Source organism: Buteo buteo, chromosome 13 (assembly GCF_964188355.1).
Source record: "Buteo buteo chromosome 13, bButBut1.hap1.1, whole genome shotgun sequence".
NCBI lineage: Eukaryota > Metazoa > Chordata > Aves > Accipitriformes > Accipitridae > Buteo > Buteo buteo.
The window spans coordinates 28,452,966-28,476,460 of record NC_134183.1 but is presented as its reverse complement, the minus strand read 5'-3'; the positions used below and the strand labels follow the sequence as shown (position 1 = coordinate 28,476,460).

At 39.1% G+C, this 23,495-nt stretch overlaps 1 protein-coding gene across 1 annotated transcript; it reads left to right on the top strand.

Moving 5' to 3' along the window:
- GLDN (gliomedin) lies at positions 1-23,495 on the top strand. The gene is made up of 10 exons (XM_075045253.1): positions 1-363; positions 4,815-4,866; positions 7,188-7,205; positions 8,379-8,486; positions 10,691-10,837; positions 11,802-11,927; positions 16,736-16,816; positions 16,898-17,023; positions 17,763-17,913; positions 21,258-23,495. Exons 1-10 carry the CDS (start codon positions 1-3, stop codon positions 21,712-21,714), a joined length of 1,629 nt encoding a protein of 542 aa, XP_074901354.1. The 3' UTR covers positions 21,715-23,495.

Below are 23,495 nucleotides of genomic sequence, written 5' to 3'. Positions count from 1 at the left end.
ATGGAGGCGGCGGGCGGGCGGGCGCTGCCGTGCCTGCTGGCCGCCGTCGGGCTGCTCTCGGCGCTCAGCGCCGCCGGGACCCTCTTCCTGCTGGCGCAGTGGCGGCAGCTGGGCGCGGCGCTGCGGGACCTGGAGGCGGCGCGGCCCCAGGCGGGCGACGGCCCCCTGCGGGACCGCCCGGGCGGCCTCGGCCCCCTGCGGGACCTGCCGGCCGGCCTCGGCCTCCTGCGGGACCGCCCGGGCGGCCCCGGGGCCCCCGCGGCCGCCCGCAGCAAGCGGAGCCGCCGCGGGGAGCGCGCCCGCGGGCACGTCCGCGCCGAGACGGAGGAGATGCTCATGCTGATGACCTACTCCATGGTGCCGGTAGGGCCGGGGCGCCCGGCCCGGCCCGGCGGGGCGGCGGGGGGCGTGGGGGCGGGCGCCCGCCTGCGGCTGCCCCCCGCGGGGCGCTGCCCCCCGCGACAGGCGTAGAAAGAGTAGCTGCCTACTGCCACCTGCATGGGCGGAGGTGGCGGGGTGGACGGGTTGGGAGGAAGCGGGTTAGGATGAAACTTTGAAGGCGACAGTAACGCAGGCGGACGGAGTGAGGTTGGTTGCCGGGAGCGTGGATTGAACGACACTTCAGAACTGGGGGTTGCCACTAAAAAGGCAGCCTTCTGGTTTCCAAGGCTTCAGGTTTTTAAATCTCTGCCCCGCTGCCGGAACCCCGTGTGTGTGCGTGTGTGTGTGTGTGTGTGATGGTGTTCGGCACCGGACCAACTTTACCGTCCCGTTTCTTTGAAACTGAAGGGGCCCTTTCAGGAAGCGCTAAAGTTCAGGTGGAACTTGACGGGCCAGAAGAGGAGAACCGTGTGTTCTTTCCCTAGCAAAACCACCCAGTGTTTTGCTCTTTGGTGGAAAAGGTTGTCCTTGCACGGTAGGAGCTGGGCTGTGTAGTTGGGAAATTATACAGGTCGTATAGTTGAAACATTTTGAGTAGATTGGAAAAGCCGTTAAGTTCTGAGTCAGAAGAAATGCAAGAAAAATACCACTGTTGAGGGAACCTTAGCAGAGATTCTGCCCCAGTAAGGATTGCAGGCCTAGGCCCACAAAAAAGCAGAAAAGGCTAACTCAAGCTCTTACTTATGTAACTAATGTTACTGGTTTAAAAAATTACTTACAGAAAATACCTTTTCTGTAATCTTCTGCTGGCGTTTTTGTTAATAAACCATTGCAATGATGATTTTACAGTGATAACATCTCCATTAATATTAGAGCTAATGAGATTGCAGAGCAGAGGTGTTCGTAGCATAGAGTTCTGATTATGCAGTTGTTTGGGGGATTAGAAGAAATAATGTGGTTTTTTTTTTTTTTTTTTTTTTTTTTTTTAGCTTAGGCCATTTAAGGCCTTATGCTCTGAGTTGAGAATTTGCAGTACAAGACTTCTGCAATTCAAAGGATGTCTTTTTATTGAGAGGCAAAACTGAAAGATAGTAGATACTCGGTTCTAGTTTCCAATTCCACTTATCAAAGTAGCAACATTTTTCGCTGGACTCTGTGCATTTTACCAGAGCGTTTAATTTTCTGTAGTCTTAAAATCACATGGGTTTGTACCCAAAATGGTCTTAAAAATAACATGAATAATGCACGTTTCAGCTCTTTGGCAATTCAGAAAAAAAAATTAAACATTATTTTAGGTCAAAGTGGAAGGTAAAACATTATTTTTTTGGATCATAATTCTCAAGTTACTATTACTGAACAGGGTTATTTCAAATTCAAAAACTTAAACGACTTTCTAGAAACATATAAAAAAATTGGAAAAAACCAGTGTGTTTTCTTTAGTTTTTTTTTTTTTTTTTGGATCAGGTAACGTTAAATAAATAGCTGCCCTAGTGAAGCATTTTTGTGTGCTGTATCTAAGCTTTTCATCAAAACACTTAGACAAAACATTTTCCTGTTTCTTTTAAGAAATCATCTTTGTGTTTGGCAGCCAAAGCTCATTTTGTTCCATCTGATCTGAATTTCTTCTTTGAGTCTAAGGAATCCACAAATAAAATTATAAGAGAAAAGATTCAGATCCTGATAGGGGTTGAACACTGTTGATGCCATTTGCTGTTAGGAGTTCAGACTTCAATCGTTAATGGCAGTTGGATGTCTGGATGATTTTGACAGTGGCAGTTAAATATGCTACTCCCCTGTCATTAGGTAGCATGTATGGATTAAATGAGTTTTATTGCCCCCTCCGAATAGCACCGAGTGACACGGTGTATATTTTAACAGCATGTGGCAAGACTATCCACTTGTGCAGCTCCTCCATTTACATCACCGCTGTGACTACTGCTGTGGGCGATGTGCTTCATTTAAATGTGTGTATCCCACAGGGAGTCGCTCAGGGGGGTCGTGCCTTTTTGTTCTTACAAGATTTCCATCAAATATTTTTCATTCTGCCTGCTGCTCAGAAGAGTGTGTAACTGTGTGCAGACCCACTTGCTCAAGGGGAAAAAAGTCCTTAGAAAAATTTTCAGGCACCCCCCCTCCCACTCCTGCATTTTTGTATTTTGTATCCAACTCCCACTAACGTAATATGAAGGCTTGAATACTTCTGTAGCGTGAGACAGAGTTCCTTACAGCTGGTGAGGTGATTGCTACTACACTGGTGGGCCTTAGGATATAAGTTCCAGCCTCTGTTGAATGTGGGGCCTGAATGGAGGTTTTGCCCGAGCGGGATCTCCCTTGTAGCGGAGGCACAGATTTCTGCAGATCGGTGCTGCAGGTAGCAATAGCCTACTGCTCTACACAACTGCTGGGCGAGGGACATCTGTTGTGGCCACTGTTGAAGAATCTGAAATAACTTTAGGCATCAAAAAATCATATTTTAGCTTTCATAATGCGAGTACGTTTTTGGTTCTGGGCCTTCTGTTTATTTATTTCTGTATTTATAAATATATATATTTATGTTGAAAGAGAATAAAAATAGGAAAATGGCAAATCTGCTGCTGTAGAGAGGCTGATGAGAGGGTAATAGTCTAATAAGTTTGAGAGCAGTAAGTTTGAAAGTGAGATTTAAGACAGTGCAAGAGGTGGTGGCTTATGGATATGTAGTTATCTGAGTAGTTGCTTCGTAGTTTATGTTGTCTTTTTTTTTTCCCCCCACCTTTTCTTCAGGAGAAAACTTAGCGTTTAGAAATTAAATAAGATACTTTTATCTGTAGCTTTTCTTCATGGCAAAGGTGATGCTGGCTGATTGGATGACTGGTGTACTCATCTTTCATAGTTAAGCTGGAGGTTCTGTTGTAGGCTGTTTGCTGTAACACGCTCACTTCTTCAGTGCCACGTTTTTTAGTTATCACCTGAATTGCACTGGTTGGTAAAAATAATGGTGCTGAGATAATTGGAGGGCCCCAAAGCAAGTCGTAATCACTTCAGCAACCTCAACAAAACCGTTTAGATTAAAACGCAGTTTGAATTAGCGCGCACGTGGACAACGTGTATTGTACAAATTACAGGGTAGAAGCCAAGTGTTTTTGAGGGGTGTGAGGGGAAGGAGAACAAGCAAATTCTGATGTTCAAAACAAGTTAGCTCTGCTCAGCTAATTCAAATTGAGTCTAAAACTTCTAAATATAAGAGCTGATCTAGTACAGTCTGGAATCCAGTAAATTCTCAGTATGTATCTGACAGAATTGAAACCCATAGTCAAACATAGCTTGATTTTGCAGCAAAAGAATACTTGCCATCAAAATAATTGTCCTTTATTTGAGTCTGTTAGATTTGTCACTTGAAGCTAATGATGCATTAATTGTAAAAATAAAGATTGATGACAGCAAATAACCATGCTGGGATTAAACATCAGTCTGCCTTTCAGATTGACTTGCACTTGTTTTTTCTGTCTTTTGGGACTAGTGCATTCCATTATTTGTAAGTGGAGTAATTGTACAAAGATGAATAAATGTGCAACTCTGGGTAAACAGTTCATAAATTATCATATGTTGCACAGCCCTGAAATAACAATCTTTTTCTTTCCTAACTATGAACATTAGACTTTCCCATAAAGAGTTGAGGCACTTCAGTGCTCCTGTTCATAATACTCTTATTTCTGCTGGATGTTTTGTGAGTTGCAAAACATTTTAGAGTGTTGACTTTCAGCATGCAGGACATGTAATGTGAATTACATTTTGGCCCAGCCAAAACCCATGTATTTTGCAAAGATGACTTTTTAATTGATAAATTTTAGTCTATTGTAGATGAAAAGCATCTGTATGACTATCTCTTCCAGCTTGGTTTTTATAAAGTCTGTCATTGTTGGGATGAAGTGTTTTGAACGGATGAAGGTCCATTCCAAATTTGCAGATCTTGGTCATTCCAAGATAAGAAATCGCTTACTTGGAACATAGGTCATCTTTCTCACTGGATATACTGTGTTGGAAAAGTATCCATGAGTTGATACCAATATAAAATAAAATTGAATGTAATTTTTATTGGCTTATGTTGGCTTTTAATACCTTCCACCAATAGAGTCAATGCATGGACAACCACACGTTTTACAGTAATGTGTGAATTTTAATGCCTAGATGATGTATGGAGTTGTCTGCCCAGTATTTCCTTCGTGTTTTCAGTAAGGTTTAAAATGGGGTATATTGAACAGATTTCTACAAGAGAATTGCTGCCTGAAGAGATGGGTGGTGTCACAATGTTAAGGTAGTTCTAAACAGTTTATTCTTACAAGTACAGAGGGGACAGTTGTATCTTTGTTTTTGGAATTATTTCTGTAGGCAAAGTAAACTAGATACTTTTATGGCATGCATCGTTTTCAACTTTGTTTTCTTTGCAATATTAGGTCCGAGTGATGGTGGATTTATGTAACAGCACAAAAGGGATCTGCTTAACAGGTATGTTTATTGCCTTAAGCATTACACCTATGTTATCTTCTGGAACACAGAATTACAATGTTTTCAGAGAACTTGAGGTCAATGACTGCGTCAAAGAACTATGCTATTTATTCTATCAGAATTTACATATCAATTAGGTTATTTATTTTAAAAAAGATAATAGGTGCTACTTTGGGAGTTGTCTATACCTCCTTACTATAAATGCTGGAATTTAAGGAGCTCAGTTGACATTACGTGGAGCTGTTTCTTTCCCATGTAATTTTCATAAGCAAATCTCATAGACTTAGTTGAGGTTCAGTCTTGGTATTTCTGTGTATGTCCCCACACTTCAAGGCTGACATGGGATGAACGTATTAGAGTGTAGAAACGGGATTCCATTTTTCAAACCACCGTGGAGTAGCGGGACTTTGATGAGCAGCGCGTTTGCCTCCCCTGCGTTGGACCACGGTAACAGGAGGTTGGGTTTCACGTGTTACCAGTGAGGAGTCTGAACGGCTGATGGCTGGGACAGGAGAAGATGTGAGAAGTTTCTATGTGATTTGGTGAAGAGAATGTCAGGTAGCAGCCAATTTAAGGGCTATGGTCCAGCTTCGAAGTCTGTAACAGACTGAGTCTTGTTCTTTTTGGAAATGAGAAGATCAGAAATAAGCCACTTTTTATGAGGTTAAGAAGATGCTTCACTTGCTGTCTGGTTAGTGTTTTCAAATGGCTGTAAGGTCCATTTGGCTCAACTGATTTCAACTTAAATGAGAATTACCTTAGTACACACAGATGCTAAATGCTACTTCCGAAATTGTAGATCAGTTCTGATTGCAACTGAGGCTGAACAGCAGACAACCTAAAAGTTTGCTTCTTTGGGCTCCAGACTTCTGAATTCATGCTACTTGGTGCCTTCTGCACCTTTTTGCTCTCTTGACACTATTAAATTTTGTCTCCATTACTGGCTTTCTCTGCTATAGGCCTCTGTGACGTTTGCTACTTTTCAAGCACCTTTCCTCTTTATCTTATGTTTATACAAGGATAATCAAGATCAGCAGTTTTTGAGATGAGGACGTAATTGAACGCATTAATGGACATAATACTGTAGGGTGCAAAAAAATGGTCATTTACTGGAAAATTGGCAGAAAGATGTTAACTGATGTTACTGCCTGTACTGATTAAAAGGGATAATTGCTGTAATGGTATTATAAAATGGTTTTCACTTTCCTCATAGCGCTTTCTAATTAATGCTGAAAATTGTCTTCTTTAGGGAAATCTAGTAATTACTGTTACTTTCTGTTGTAGAGAGTTTTGCTGAAACAAAACGGTACTTTGGCTGGATAAAAATGTTCACAGAACTAATTTGGTTCTTTAATTGCAACTACCACCTTTCTTTGTATTCTCCTAACTTGCTTTTCTCATCTGTTTTTTGTGGTGTGGTCTTTTTTTGGTTTTGTTTTTTTTTGTTTTGTTTTGTTTTGTTTTTTTTAAAAATGTGTGTTGGGGATCATGTAAGATAAATCTTGTTCCAGAAACGTTTTCTGGTTTACTCTTGCCTGCTATGCTTTCTTCCCATTAAGGCCCTATACTTGAACTAAGTCAGAGAGAGTGAGACAGATTTTATTGTATTACATGTTGCTGAATAACTGAAGCCAGTCCAATTTCTAATACACCAACCAGGTTCTGTGAGGAGCTTGGTCTGGTCTGGAGAACAATTACATGGGAAAAGCCTGATTGTGATTTAGATGTAGTTAATAGGAATGATGCACCCCTCCCCCTCCTTTTTTTTTCTTTCTATTGAAATAGTCTGAATTGTGAACTGCAATGAAATATCCATAAAACATGAAGAAGTGTAGCATGTATTTTTAATGTGTATTTTCAACAGGATTTTTAATTGTGACATTCATCACTATTGTAAAGCTATTCTTTTTCTACTTAACAGGATCTTGGAGAACACTTACATAAAGGAAATGTATTGATTGTTAGATGCCTTGCATCCTGGCATTGTAAAGGCACCTAAGCCCCTGACAGTGAGATTACATTGTAGAGGTAGTTGTTTATCAAACCTTTATGAACCAAAATTTGCAAAAAGCAAAACATATGTGTATATCTAATTGCTTTTAAAGATACTCTTTCAGTAAGTCTGAGTTTCTGCTAATGCTCAAATAGTTATAATACAAAGCAGTTAAATCCATAGGTGTTAATTTTGAAATTTGAGGTGCTTTCCTCCCCTTTTACTGTTCTGATCTAATGCTTATTAATTCAGTTGGGAACTGCTTTTTGATTTCTTGCTGGGTTAAACTCACTGTTTCTTCTTTTTTGTGTTCTTGTTCTTGTTGTAGGACCCCCAGGTCCCCCAGGTAAGATACTTGGACAATTGCAGTAACATTTTTGGGTAGTCGAAACTGTTGTTGGTACAAACTGTTGACATGTAGAAATGTATCTTTTACAGAACAGTCTTCCTTTGCTAATTAGAATGAGGGAGGGCTGAATGACTGCCTGCCTTTATGAGTTTTGTATTTAGGTCAGCCCATGCCCCTTCTGAGAGGGGGGTGGGTTTAGACATTATACTTTTCTAGGGGAGGGAATAGAAAAGTTTCACATTTGCTAAAACATATTTGATCAAAACCAGATAGAACTGAGTGTTTAAGTAGCATTCAGCTGAAGAGATGAGTGTGTGTGTGTGTATGTATATATATACACACATCCCCCAAGTAAACTGATGTTATAATTTAACACTAAAACCATCTCTTTAAAAAATTGTTTGTTACTAATTTCACCCTCCCACCTCCCCCATAATTTTTCTTCCTTTCTTATTTAATTCTCTCACTCTGTTCTCACTCCTGTGGTTGCTAGGCTATATGAATGGTTACTTGCTTTTTTTCTGTGCTTCTTTAGCTGTGGGTCTGCTTAGAATAAATCTCTGTATCAGAAAACTATCAGGTGCTTTTTGTTTCTGGGGGTTCAAATAGCGACGAAGAGGGAGTGATGTCTTCTCTATCAACCAGTCATGGTTTGGCACTACAGTATTCTGGACAAGTAGGTAAATGCTTTTCTTGTGTTAGATTAGCCTGGCCAATATCATAAGCAACACTAAAGCTGATGTGGCTTGTGGAAGATGTTATAGTCACTACCAAATTCAGAAACAGGATGGGTTCCACTGTGTTTGTCCTTGAGGTGGAATCCAAAAGGCTGCTGTGTGTTGGCCTTAATGCAAAATGTGTGCAGTATTCATTTCAGTCAGTTTTCTTATGCTAAGGCCAGGGCAAACAAGCTTGGTTTCACAGTTTTTGTTTGTTGTGGGTGGGTGTTTTTTGTTTGTATTGTTTGGTTTCGTTTGGCGGTGGGTTTTTTGTTGGTGTGTTTTAGGAGGGTACTCTGTTGGCATGGAGAACGTAATGGCCCAGTAGAGGAATTTGTATGTCTAAGAAAAAAAACAACCCACAAACACACTATATGTAAATATAGTAGATTTAAGTATAAATTGCATTTAACAGTGAAAATTCAGTTATGCTGAATTTTGGTTTGTTCAGGACCTCCTGGACTTGATGGACTGCCTGGCTACAATGGATCAGATGGAGTCCCAGGTATACCAGGACAAAAGGGAGAACCAGGAATAAATGGAAAAAGAGGAAAAATAGGTATTTTTTTTTTTTTTAGTGGTTTTTTAAAAAAGAAATCCTTTCTTACTGTTACATTCAGATGTAGTTACTTTCAGACTTTTGTACAGGGAGAAGGGTTTCAGTGTTTACAAAGAAGTTGCACGTTACAGAATTCTGTAGCATTCGTTGTCTTATACTAAGCTTTGGTAGATTACTTCAGACTTACTCCACAGTGAGGAAGATGGTATACGTACACTACAGAATATTGCACATTAAAGCTAGTGAATGCACTTAACTGAATCTTAGTATTCTGAACTTGCTAGCAAATACTGTTATTGTAAGAATATTTCCATTCCCTCAACCTGTCAACATAATGGCTCTTTGACTTCAGATGTGTTAAAAAAAGAAAGCCAGAATTTGGGGGTGGAAGTTGTTACCACAGTTTTGGTTCCAGATTCATAATAACTATGGCAGGAGCAGTGTATGTCCGTATTTTTCTTCTTTTCTGTATTGTCCATTTAGGCTGGAAACTCTTGGAGCAGGAAACTTTTTTTTTTAGTCTCCGATAAACTTTGTTTCTAGGTCTCCAGGTACTAGTTTGATGTAGCTGACACGGATAGAGCAGCTCTGCTAAATAGTCCATAGGCTGTGTGTAGCCCACAAGCAATTTTCCGTGCTGGTCGAGGAAACTATTTGGCCTAACTTACTGATGTCACCGTGACACGTTTCTGCTAAGCACAGAGAGAACCAGCAGCAGAAGTGCTGTCGTCTCTTAGCTGTCCAGCTCATCAGCACGTGAGGAAATGGGTCGGGGCAAAGGCTGGCTATAGAGAACAGTAGTAGACCTGGCATGCTAGATGCAACAGATCGCTGCGCGGTAGCTGGAGGGGCAGGGAGGCCGTTCCTGCGCTCAGAGCCTGTAAACTACTGTGAAGTTGTGAAGCAGTAATTGGTTTATCCCCTGGCTTATCTGACGCACAATAGCTATGTGCAGCACCGACGGATAATTGGTGTCTTCAAGGCAGAGTGAGAAAGCAGCTTGTTGTGTGTGGTAGGAGGGTAAGGAGAGAAAAGGGCATCAGAGGGGTAGAACTGAGAGCGGGTAGAGAAGAGGAAGGGCATGTTGATGAGTAGGCAGGCTGACGTTAGCCGGCTGGTGTTTAGAGGGGCCCATTTATTATCCTGGCTTTTGCACCTAGCCGTGCGGGCTTGCTGGCAGGTACAAGTGGAACAATTGTCTACTATGTCTTGAGACACGACATGGTCTGTCGCTTCAGTATCCTCAACGGATTTTTAAAAATGGAAATGAAAGTGAGAACCAGTCTTCAGAGAGTCAGGTGGCAACTGTGCCAAAGACACATTTCAGATTTCACCCCAAAACTGTAATTCTGTTTCTGATTTCACAAAATCTATTTAAATAGAAGAACCATAAGTAGAAAACCAAACATTTTCTTCTCGAGTATTAAGACATGTAATTTATTTGAAACCTATGCCTGCAAGAACACTGACATTTTTATTTGTACAACTGTTACGTTTCTCTCTCCTAAAGCAAGAAAATACTAACTGCAACAAAAGTAGAGGGTGCAAGGATTTGGTGTGTCAGTTGTACAAACACACCGTTGTTTTCCTTATTGCACAACTAAATCACACAGGACAAAGGAATACCTTCTTAGATATGTTACTTTACTAAATGATGAAGTGCAAAAAGTATGCGGACTGATCGTGCTTCTAACAAGTGTAGAGGGAGGGTTATAGTAGCCACGTGAATATGTTACTAGGTAGCTCTATGCTCTGTTGGGACAGTGGAAAATGTTAGAAGTGCAATGTGTGTTGTAACATTAGTGCCTAATTAAGAAAAATTCTAGAGGAACCATGAAAATGTCCTTCTTTAATGCCTTACAAATGTGAAATAAATATTTTGCTTCACATCTTCCCTTAGTATTCCTACTTAACTAGAAACTCTCCAGCCAGTGTTAACGAGGCCCAGGTCTATATATTTCATGTTCAAAACTCAGAGATCGCTAGGTAAAGAATGTATTATTTGTGCCACATGATAGTACACAGTTTCCCTTCGTCATATTAGGTTACAAGGTTGTTTTGAAATCAGAACAAATTACAGCTACCTAGTTAAATACAGGTGAAAAAACCAACTAGATTGAATATATTTTCTATTAAAAAAATGTATTGATCTATGCTTAATACTGGAGCAGTGTTCTTGGTACTGAAATGCTTTTTATTTCTAGGTGTGCCAGGACCAAAAGGTGACCAAGGACAGAAAGGAGAACCTGGAGAAATGGGTTTACCTGGCAAGGATGGTATGCCAGGAGGAAAAGGTGCAAGAGGAGCAAAGGGTGAAAAGGGGGATGCAAACAATGATGTGATATTAGAAGGTAGGAAGAAGTGCTCTTAGGAGCTCTCTTGCAAGTGTACTTGACAGAAAAAGATATACTCTGCTTCTGAAGCATGAATGTGATCTGCAGGAGTAGGACCAACCAGCATAACCACCTTATCCACAGTGAAGTCTGAGTATCGCTCTGTCCAGGAGATTATGTCCTCTTTTTAATGCAAGTCTTCACAAAAACTTTTCTGCTTGGGCTTTGGGTTGAGGCGTGCATGAATTCCACCCTTTCCAGTACACTTCCAGACAGTTGACCTCCTCCTGCTCGCTCTTGCAGTGTAGTTTTATTTTTCTATGAGAAAATGAGGGGCAGATTTCCACTCGGGAATACATGAAGCAGCCACGAATATAAGCTGTGTAAAATTGTTGTACTGTAGCATCTGAAGTTGAGGTCTCTCATGGTTTAACCCCAGCCAGCAATTAAGCACCATGCAGCTGCTCGCTCACTTCCCCCCACCCAGTGTGGGGAAACACACCCAGCCTTCTCGCTGGCTGGGCATGAGAAGCTGAAAAATCCTTGACTTAGTCTAAACACTACTTAGCAACAACTGAAAACATCAGTGTGTTATCAGCATTCTTCTCATACTGAATCCAAAACGTAACACCGTACCAGCTACTAGAAGGAAAATTAACTCTATCCCAGCTGAAACCAGGACAAGGTCTTAGGATACAGTAAGTAAAAGGTAACGGTGCTTTATAGTGCTCTAATGTGCCTGTAATCCAGACAGATAAATTGCATTGATGTCCTACAACTTGTGAAGTTCTGCATGGTTCATCTTCTACCAAACAGTATCCCAATGAGTTTATTGCACCATATTTCTGTATGCAGAAACCTCTTAAGAAGAGAGAGGCTGTTTTTGAGATCTCTCAAAGTCCATCATGTGGACACGTACAGTACTCTGCAGGTTGCCTGTTGCCTATGGGGCCTGTGACATTGTACTCCGTTTTGTACATAGGTTCAAAAGGGGAACCTGGACCCCCAGGGCCCCCTGGACCACCTGGACCCCCAGGGCCTCCAGGAAAACGTAAAGGTAAAGGCAAAGCACAGCTTCAGGAGAACATATACAGCAGCAAATGCACAGGTTAGTTCCTAAATACTGAATTTTAATTTTACATGTAACTATAACACCTCTTAACCAGGCTGCATTTCTCTGTATTCTACAAAATGAAATTGCCTGGTCATTGGCAGAACTGAAGCAAGCTTGAACTAGCTAAGACTTTTAAAAGCTGGAGGAATACAAAAGGATTCTCTGAGGCTTTGTGTCTATTTGAATATGTAAGTTTTGGAGCAGGGTGATCTTGAGTTCTTTTCCGTTGTTGGTATTTATCGTTATTGTATCCCAAATGACAGGTGGATCATAAGTCTTGTTTGTTTCCTTTACTGTAGCTGTGTTGGTGAGATATATGGCTAATTCTAATACTCAGGAATAATTAAAGACATAGTAGATTCCCTTCAAACTGTGGCTGCAAATTGCACAGCAGATACTGTTAGAACCAAAATATCAGTATCCAGACTGCCAGGTCATAGACTGTACGCTGAAGTGTAGCAGCTGCTATGCTTTTTTTTTTTTTTAAGTCACTGATTAGGGTGCTGACATAATTAAGAGTTTGCTATGAGATATCTCTGGCATGATTATCAGGTGTGCTGGATAGTAGTAAATCCTCTTGATTTTAACTTGATATTGTGGGTTGTTGAAAAATTATGTCAGTGTTTCATGTCACAACTTCTATCCATGTTTTCGAAGATCTTTTTCTCAAATAGATTAAAATTGTGCCTCAGATGCAATCCATGTGTGTCTGTGCCTGTGCCCACGTGCATTTTTTAATGAGTAAAGCTCTGCCTCTGCTGCGTGGAGCACATACAGAGAAAGTTAGTTGGCAGGTATCTCCTCCAGCAGGTAACGGGTTGGAAATACTCGGGTGTCTTGAACAGTGTATTTTGTAAATATATTGACAGATACAGTGTACTGATCATATTTTTCCATGCCTGAAGTTTATATGAATTTAAATATATTAATAATAGGTAAATACTTTGTGGAAGAAAGCATTGGTGTCAGTGTGGTACCAAAGACTATATTAATATTCTAAACCCCTTCTATAGTAAATACATTTCTTACTGTATTTTTACAGATATATATATTTATCATAGAAACATTTCATTTTAAACTGGATTTTTCAGATAGGCTTGTATTTCTTTTTGCATGTTTGAGTGGGAATAGCTTCTAAGAGGTTTACAGGGACATTGAGACTCTTTGAAAGTATTCACAAGTTTTGTAATCAACTTTATTTTCAACAACATTGAAAAGAAAATGTAATCTCTGTGGTCTTTGATCTCTCTAATGCTCTAAACAATTCTGTTTGGAATTAGAAGCATTAAATGAGAGTTTGATTTTTCTAATGCTTTTTAGTGCCAGTTCAGGCACATGGGGTGGGGGGAGTGGGTGTGGCTGGGAAGACTGGTGCTTGGAAATGAAGGATGTTCTTAATTGTTTTGTTGTGAAAATCAGCAGCTATGTGTTAAAAGTTTTTCAGGATGGATGTATGTAGTTGCTGGACTTCTGAAAATTTTGGCCAAAAATGTTATCATCCATTCCTGAAAACTCTCAAAAAAAAATCTGGTTTTGAGACTGGCATTTCAAATCATTTCTACACATACTGGAAGAGGAGAGCCTTTTTATTTTTGGCCAGTGCAGAATTAGCAGTAGAAGACGAGAGGAGCTGGTGATTTGGATGCTCAGGAACATGGGTTCCACAAACACTGTGGTATTGTGGTAACTGGAAAATTTTGGTTCAAGGTATTAGCAGATTATGGAAAGCAAAGAGAAGCTGGTGCAAGAACAGCATTGTATTACTAGCTTACTCCAGCTTGAGAATGGAAGCGAACTTTTGGTTTTGGATCTACATACTGGATCTGGCTGTCCTTCTCCTTTACCCCTGGATGGTATTGCATTCAAGATGGTTGTGGCTTTCAGTGACTGTTGCTATCCTTACAGTTCTGGGATAAATTTTCCTCCCAGCTGAGATGCCTGTTTTCAGGGGGGTCAGAGTAATCCTATAAAAAAATAGGAAAGCATGTCTCAGTTACCAATCTTTCACATTTCTGGAGAAAAGGAGAGTTATCTGTGAAAGTGTTTGGTAAAGTGGGGTTTCTTCTGTAACTGGGAATGTGGTTTCTTGATAGGCATACCGAAAGAGAATAGCACAAGAACTCATGCAGTTATTATCTGTGAAACAAGCAGAGCAATTTGTATGTCTCACCATTAATAGGGTGATATGTTTTTTTTGTCACCATCATTCTGCATAGTTTGCTTAGATGAAAAATCTTTTTTTAATTATTATTATAAATGCTATTAACCAGTGAATATTTAATACTGGGTGGAACACATATCAATTTTTTCCACCTCTTATTTTTAATATAGCATGTCATTGTAATGGTAGTAGCATGTAAAAATCTAAATCAGGTGATTCTGGGTATTGAAGTATCAGAACAGAGCCCAAAGAGCCTCCTTACAATGGAAAGTAGATAGCTGAGACAGAAATCTCATCCTATTTGAAATTCAGAAATGCATGAACTATTGTACAGGATATAATTGGACCATTTACTCAGGTAGCCTCTTTTCAAGTGTTGAAACGGACTGAAGTGCTTTGGAGGATAAGCTATCTGATGGGTTTCTGATGGATTTTAAATCCCAGTGTGCAAATGGGAGTTATACTCAGATAACTCAGCAAAGATGAAATCTTCCTCAGTGAGCATTTACGTTTTGTGAGGCAGTAGGCTGTGAGGTCTTATTACCAAAATTCAAAGAATGAGACAGCTTTTTTAATTAAATATGCACATCCCTTCGAAGAAAAGAGAATACTCATGCTGATTTATAACTGTAATTAACTTATTACATAAGAATACAAGAATGGTTTCTTTAAATTAAATTTTGAATCAGGTAAAACTTTATTTCTTTAATAGAAGAGAATCATTAGTTGGAAGCTCAGGTGTATTTGTTCTCAGTGGTACTGTTAGCTAATTCAAAAAGAAACAAAACATCCCTGCTCCACACTCCCTCACTCCATCCTTCCCATCCTCCCCAGACAGACCAAATCAATAGTTTTAATGTCTTGTAAACTCCATTAACTCTCAGCCAGAATATTTTATGATAGGAATCAGTAAGATATTTGTGTTTTTTTTAATGGAAAGAAAGCAGTGAAAATTTAACGAGTCTCTCATTGAAAACTGTCTTTTTAATCTTAGTTGCTTTCTGTTTCATGCTGCTGGAAGTCCTCAGAGAGAATTGCAGATATTCTCAAATGCAAATAGTGCACTCAGCTTCACTACAAACACTGACCTGGTCCTTGTCTATTCTATAGTCTTAGATAAAGTCCTGTATAGGGAACTGCTCATTCAGTTAACTATATCAGACTCAGCCCAAGGAAATTAACTTGCGCACTGCAACTTATAATTTTGCTGAGTGGGTTCCTCTTTTTGAGATATTTTGACAATATTTTGAGATCAGAAGCTGGAAAGGGATCTCGAGGGATTGCTTGATTCTAGCCATAGGCATTCATCGTCCTGTGGTTGGATTGACTGTTTGTGCCTTGTTTTGGAGATGCACTGTGATTGCTTACAGACTTTTAATGTCATATCACCAAATGTCCTAGATAAATGGGTGGGAGAAATACATGTTGTTCGTGCTCTGTCTTGGAGTATTTTTCTTCTGCATGAACAAAGAGAGGATATAACCTAAAGGAGAAAACAACAATGCAGTATAATCTGTCCTTTCTTTCCTGAATGTCACAGTACCTTTTCAGCATTACTTTATAGTTATTTCATATTTTTACTGTCTTTCTCATTTAAACTTCATCACAGCCCTGTAAATCCCAGAAATATATTGGAAGGCAACAACGAAAATGTACATCCAAAAGAATTTGCATGTCAAGCAGTGTGAAACATGTAAGGAGATGAAAGTTAAGAATGGAACTAGAAAACAAGGCAACAATGAAATTAGGGTATCTTCAGCAAAGAGCTGAGAACTGTTCTCTGTGGTTATTCACTCTAAGCAAACTGAAATGTGTTGCATTGTTTTAAAGGCAGAAGAGGTATCTGGCTTTATAGAAAGAAGTCCATAAATAATTTCATTCAGGCATTGTTTTAACAGTAAATGCTAAGAGAAAAACCAACTGGTTACTCTTTACATTGTTGAGGGATGGGGAAAAATGTTTCCAGGTGTTTGTTTCTAATGTGAACCATTTCTATGTGGGCAAGGAATATAGTGTATAATTTCCCTTAGTCTTTTGTATTGTTTCTTTAATGGCATGGATGACTGACCTGCATTCTTACGCATTATGTGCTCAGTGTATGTGTTAGTACTTTATGACTGTCTCGGGCATTAACAGCACAAGCAAAACTCCCAGTGTTGCTTACAGAATACACCCCCTCTGCAGGTGTATGTAGATATGGGCATGAAGCTTTTGAATTTAGCCATCACTCATTCCCAAGAAAGCATTTTTGGTATTACTGCTAAACCAGCCAGCTGCCAGCTATCTCAGTTGTCTGAAATTACCTAAGAAAAGGGGCAACTCTGTCTTTCTAAGCAGCTACTTAGAAACTCACAGCTAAGGAATTAAATCTGTTGAGCAAAATTAGTTAGTCTTCAAAGTTGACTGTCAGCGTGACAACATTAAGGAAACAAACCAGCCGGAACACTTCATTTCCTTGGTGGAAGTGAGAGCAAGTCTTTTTTCAATCTCATTTTTTGACCAGACCAACCTAAGCCTTTTTTCCCAGATGAAACAAAATCCCAGTTGTCATTCCTTTATTTTAATGCAGTCACTGATGTGCATATCTGTCATGTCAAATACAGAAAAATGACATGTTTTACCCTTTCTCTCTCAACTCTAGGTGAGACATGTGCTGTACCGAATGATGATACCCTGGCTGGAAAAGCTGAAGACAGAACCCCTGGTCCTTCAAAAAAAGCTGGTAACCTCCTACAGAGCGTGACTAACTGCAAGTTACTGTTTTAATGTCACAGATAATGGACACGTGCTTTTTCTCTACTAGAATGTGTCATAACATCTGTAGGAAGTCCTGTTCACTTTGTTAGTGTACAGCAAACGTTTGGAACCTGGATGCGGGAACCTGCAAATATAAGCGATGAAAGGATTTGGCTTACCATGCATTTTTCAGGTACACTAGTAGTAGTCACTGATCAAAAATCAGTTATTATGTTAACATTGGTTTCTTAATTCCTCCAACGTAAACTAATATTTCTAATCAAGTATGATGGATTTTTTACCCACATCTTTTTCAGAATATTCTCCATATTACCTGTATAGTACTTGACTATACATATGGTTGTAGACATTTGTGGTATTTTTAGACATTTTCAGAGTCAACATCAGATTTTGAAAATAGTTTAAGGATTTTAGAGGGTTTTTTTACCAATCCAAGTTTAAATACCTGTTGTTTCATGTCTTTTTATTCTTTTCTTTCAACAGTTTCCTATGGCTTTACTTGCCTAAATTGTAGCTAGGAGTTTTGCCTTTTCACTTGGCTAGGCATGAAAATTAATCAGATGCTGCATAAGCTACATTTTGTGCAGGAAAATTTTCAGGACCTAAGTGGAAAAAGGAAATATTTTCTGTATATTTACCAACTGTGTTCAGAATTAGGGCCCATCAGGTCTTTGGGAAACAGGCCCTTGAACGCCAATTCTACAAATTTTTTTGTTGTTTGTCTCTGGATTATTTTATTTTTATTTTTCCAGCAAGTTGAATCACTATTGAAAACACAAATACAATTGTCTGTCAGATATTTGATTGAGATTGACTTTCAGTAGAGTTTGAATTTTAGGATAGAGATTTCAAAATCAGATGAACCAAATGATAGTCTTTTTTTTTCCTTTCATGTTTTCCCCTATGTTTAGGAAACTCTGTAAAAGAATATGAGAATTCCAATGCCTTGCTGAATGACAGTTACAGGATCATTAACATCACAGGATTCTTTTATGGATGTGGTCATGCAGTACAAAACAATCATCTGTACTATCAAAAGGGAGGAACCAATGTCATTCTGAAGTAAGTCAAACATAGTTGGCTTAAGGCAGGTGATGTTGTGGAAGGAGAAACAGTGGGTTGGAATGACCGAGGTGAACCTCAGAAAAGCAGACCACTTTCTTTCTACTGTTTTATGTTTCTTTTGAAAGAATGGATGAATGGTTCAGAATTCTTTCCAGAACAGAACTACTAATTCTTTCCAATTTGTAACTAGAATGTGGGCCACTGGCCTTCCATCTGTCTGTGCAGATGCTGTGGGAGGAGAGGAACTGGGAAAGGTAGTGCAGGTCCATTACTCTGCTGTGAGAGTCAGTTATTTAAGCATAGTTCAGCGCTGTGTCTAAGTGGTTAACCTGCATAGTTACTACGTGATAGGACAACTGGGCCTCCAGATTAACAAGATGCCATGTGCAGCGGTGACATTTTTCTTTTGGCTATCCTGGGGTCCAGTGGGTTTCTATTATACATTACATTGCTGTGGGTGTCCTTGCACTTGGATTCTTTGCTGTGTTCATAATTGCAGGAAAGAAAGGGGAACCGATTAAAGAATTTGGGGGTCAGAAAAAAGTATTTGATTTAAATAAGCTGTGCATCTACCTGCATCAGAGTTAAGAATTTGTTCATCTGCAATTTGGGGGATGCAGATGAGCAGTTATGTGATTGTAGCCCACTTGTGGAACTTGGCTTTCCAGCACTTCTTGCTGGGTTGATGCACATGCTTTGCTCTCGGATAGCACTGTTCTTAGCTGGTAGGGCTTGAGTTAATGGTGCTAGTGCAGAGGAATGCACTAAGGCACCAGCTGAGGACATGGCGACCTGGTGAATTGCACGTTCCATTGTGGAGGAGTGGCTCCACTGTTTGATTTCCTTGTAATAAGAAATTCCTACAACTCTCCCAATGTATCTCCCTGAATTGGAACTGGAAATTAATCTCTGTTTCTTCAGTTTCTACTGAGTACAGAGACAGACAATACAAATCAAAACCAAAATCTCGTCTTGTGGGGAGAGCCAAAGAAAGACAGTCCAAGGGCAAGTGAAAGATTGCATCTGCTTTCAAGTTCTCTTACATGACTCTGATGTTTGAGCCAAGAACATCACTATACTTTGATGTCTATTCCCAAGCAGGTGTGAGTGCTGCCTTCCCATATTCATTTGGATGCCAAGGAATGTGAGCAAACTGCTTGGATTCTATAATATTTATTCTGCCAAAGACAAGCCCACTTTTTGGCAACCTCCTTTAAATATCTTCAGGGCTTTTTGTTTATACATCTGTAAAAGACCATCTCTGTCCAAGCGATACATAGTGGTAGGAGAGAGGTTCCTCACCTTTGCTTGGATACTGTTAATTGGGAAATGCCTTGACATACAGATGAATGCAAGCTATTTGTGGAATTTTCAAAACCTCTGTGAAGTTGCTGAGAGATGGCCTTTCTGTTCAGTTATTCACTCTAAGATTATTTACCTTCAGCACAGATAGAATGAGGCACTATCAATTCTGTGACAGTGAAGTCCTTGATTTTGGGCTGCATAAAAGCTTCTGGGAGTTTTTGTGTTGATTTAATGGAAAGAACAGGTGAGGACCTTGTTGGTTCAGTTTGCAGATGTTGAAAAAAATATTTAAAAGGAATTTCCTGTTATATTTGAAAGCTGGTAAGACTATGTCTGACCTTTGGCAGGTTTTCTCATGACGGTCAGATCCCTGACATTGATTGCTTTGTCCTTTCTTCCTTTGTTTCATAACATGCTTTCCTTCCTCTGTTTTTGGTTGACTTTATTCATCTTAGCAATCAGAGAAGTGTTTGTAGCCTGAGTTCCCTGTGGTTGATGAAAATATTACACTATCTCTTGTCATTTACCCCAAGGTGCCAGAAGATTAAGGGATTTCTGAAGCATTTGGAGTTCTAGGCTAGACTATCCTTGACTGGGGGAGCAGAAGAGAATCTCACTTTTCTGCTCCCTTCAGGATTTTCACATAAAAGGGGAAAAGACAGGGTGTTCTTTGTTGCAGGACTTGCACGTTCCTAATGACTCTTGAGATGCTTTTTATCTTGTTGGCTCTTTGTAGAAAAAAAATCTGCATTTCTATGTGACTATTCCTGCTAAGGGCTGTCCTTCTAGCCCTTGTCCTTGCAGGATGTTATTTACAAATGTGAAGCAACTAAAAAGATTAACTGTGTTGACACACATATTTCTCAGAAATCTTCTCCAGCCTTGAAGCCTTTTTTATTGCACATACATGCTGCTGGAACATGGAGTTGCTGCAGACAATGAGTTTTATAAAAGCTGAGGGGAATCATCTAGTTAGTCATTCTTGACTTAGGATGATTTTTCCAGTACATCTCTTCCACAGAAAAATTATCCTTCTAGTATTTTTCCTTCTGTTGTAAGTTCCTGGATCTGAAATATTCCTGTCATTAAGCCTGTCTTTTAAGAAAATTTTTGTAACTGTAGGAGATTCCTGTATTGAGTAATGTTTTTCATCCATTTGAGGAATGGAGCTATACAGTTAGAAGTCAGGCAATGAAAAGTGCTTTGTTACAGAAGGCATTACTTAAAAGGATAAAGCATACTCTCTCTGCCTTTTCTGCTAAAGCACTGAATTATTCAGTGATTAAATGCTAACTCCAAATGTGTCTTGATAGCAGCTGATTATCCTCTTAAACTAGTAGAGGAACTCAATTTAGCCGCTCAATGCTGCTGTCCTCAGGTTATCATCCTAATAAGGAATTTCAAGGAATAAAAACAATTTTATGCATCAGAGATGAGACATTCAGGCTGTCCTGTTGGAAGCTAGCATGAGGTCACAATTTTGGCTCTGCAAAAGTAGATTTTTTTTATTCCTTTGATGTTCACTTGAGCAAATCACTGCATTATCTGAACTGTTTTCAAAAGAGGAATTCTAAGACTAGGTGAACCTGCCCAGTATTCATGCTGGTTTGGTCAATCACATTTTCTCCCTTTAGTTTCCACTTAGTAGAAAGCAAACTTCTGTACAGATTCCATTTCACAAGTTTGGGCCTTCACCTAGTATCTAATCCTTTTTCATACCCATTCGTTTTAGTTGCTTCTTTCATCCTAGTGATAATAAAGCTCATACACTAAATAAAGTGAAACTTACCAAAGCGAGTTCATGCTCTTGTGCACCTTTTAGATTGGCTATTACTTTGGAATTTTCTCATAGTGTTTTGGAAGGTGCTTTGAGTGGAGTACTTAATCTTAAAAGACATCAGAATGGTCCTTGAACTCATGTATTTTCAACAATGCTTCTATCAGTAATAATGCACTCTGAATTGATTCAACCAACAGTGTGTATAAGAATCAATTTTTAACATAACATACCAAATACTTACTTTATCTCATTTCAGACTTGGGCTTGATAAAGCATCGCTGGGGACACTGCTAATTGAAAATGCCTTATATCATGGTCGTAACTACCTCTTTTCTAACTCGAAGACTTATTTCAACGTAGCAGTGGATGAGAAGGGTCTTTGGATTATATATGCCTCAAGCACTGACGAAAATATAATAGTAGCACATATTGATGAAGAAACATTTTCAGTCATTCGGCATATCAATACTACATATCCTAAGTCTAAGGCTGGTAATGCATTCATAGCATGTGGGATTATGTATGTGACTGATACTAAGGATATGACAGTAAGTTTTGCTTTTGATTTATTGAAAGAGAAGCAGATTGATGCAAGGTTTGAGTTACGGTCTTCACAGTCTGTTCTTGCTATGCTTTCATACAGTCTAAGAGATAAGAATTTGTATACCTGGGAGAATGGGAGCTTAATGGTATACCCTGTACATTTTGGCTGATGAATATATTTTAAAATATGTCATGTATGGGAGCCATGTTTGACTAAACAGATTATTTAAAGCTATATGATATACACATGGAGGTCTCTTGGTATAATTTTCTGTTCGCTGATGGTGGTTTGTGAGTGTGCATAAAAGGGAGATTAGGCATCTTTGTATAAACACACTTCAATTATATAGGCCATTCTCATCTTTTTAAAAGAATAGCTGTTCAATGTTGCAGCTGGCACACAGCACAAACTTGCTTTTGTTTTTCCCCTGTTATTCAGCTGATAATTATATCTAATGTACATTGATTATTCTGTGCTCATGTGCTCAGTAGAGACTATTTATAACTTTCAGTTGCAATCATCTTATCTGCAATCATTTCCTAGTCAGTGATTATGGTCTAGTATAAATGTCTAAATAATGAACTTTTGTGTACAAATACTTCTGTCACTTTCACTTAATACTTTTCACTGATTCTCTGTGAATTTTTTTTTGGACAAAGATATACAGCTGTTAAAATTAATGGGGATGGAAATAGTTGTTTAAATAGGAAAAAAGCAGAAAGCTTCAAATTTGACAAGTCCAGTGAACTGTTACATAATCAAAAGCAAAATCCAGCCCAAGTACAAGGAAAATGGGAATAATGGCATTATTAAATATTGAATATACATTAAATTGTGTTTAGTAAATGGAGTGTGGGAAGAAAAGTAGCGAGGTATTAAAATTGAAGAGAAGATGTAAAATTTATGATTAAAATTCCCTTTTTAACAGTGTTTGAGTTGCTTGTATTGCTGCAGACTCTTCTTTGCCCCTCACTGCCATGTAAACTATACCACTATAACTTGCTTATAACTATACTTAATTATAGTAAGGTATATTTCTAAAAAAATTTTTCCCTACATCCATCCCTACAAACGAAATCATAAAATGAAGGGTATACGTTTTTGCTGCTATTCTTCAAAAATAAAGTATCTGGAGCAGGAATGCATGTATTCATCACAGTGCATAGTGACTTAATGTGTTGTTAATCTTAATTCAGAGATTGCCCGTTCACATTCAAATTTTTGAGAGCTGGAGGTAAGAAATAATAGGAACTTTTTGATTTTTAATTTTGTTCTGGTATTTCAGATTTCTAAATTTAACATTGAAACACAAATCCCTACTGTTGCTTCATGTATCTACATTCAGAATCATGCTCTCAGAAAATCCCTGTCTGAATTTCTAAGCTGCCTGTGTATATTGGTAAAGTTCATGGAGCTCATCCAAATACTTACAAGCAAAGTATCACTTAAACCCTGAACTGCACTAAGCTGTTTAATACCTGTGTGACATCCAGGCACCATCAAACGGATTAATGAATTTGGGAATGTCTATGCCAGCAGAACCTTGTCTAGCAAATGTGCTGGAAAAATACCTCTGTGGCAGCTGAGCTTCAGTGTGTGATACAGTGATGGTTGGGCCTGGGCTGCATCCTCTCTTCTCAGCATACTGGCTGGTTGCACTAAGGCCAGGATTCAGGCCTTGCGTGCTAAGGGGAGAGATGCAGAGGGAAACAAAAAAGCATAATTAATACTTTGAACTAGTATATACATCAAAACTCATATACCAAGAATTCTATCTATATCTATAAAGAGTGCAAAACTTCATTGTCCAGAGCTACGGTTTTGTGTACGTGGGCTTCTTTTGACTTTTGTGGCTTTTTTTTTGTTGGTAAGTTTTTTTCATGGTGTGTTTGTGTGGTGTTTTTTCAAAAATTGAATTATGGTACTAACAAAGTAGACTTTTTGGCTAAA

Bases quoted from the DNA above. Each gene is read 5' to 3' on its own strand.
- GLDN (XM_075045253.1), top strand. From the start codon at position 1: ATGGAGGCGGCGGGCGGGCGGGCGCTGCCGTGCCTGCTGGCCGCCGTC. The intron at 364-4,814 runs GTAGGGCCGGGG...TTGCAATATTAG, and splicing joins TGACCTACTCCATGGTGCCG to GTCCGAGTGATGGTGGATTT. The intron at 8,487-10,690 runs GTATTTTTTTTT...TTTTATTTCTAG, and splicing joins TGGAAAAAGAGGAAAAATAG to GTGTGCCAGGACCAAAAGGT.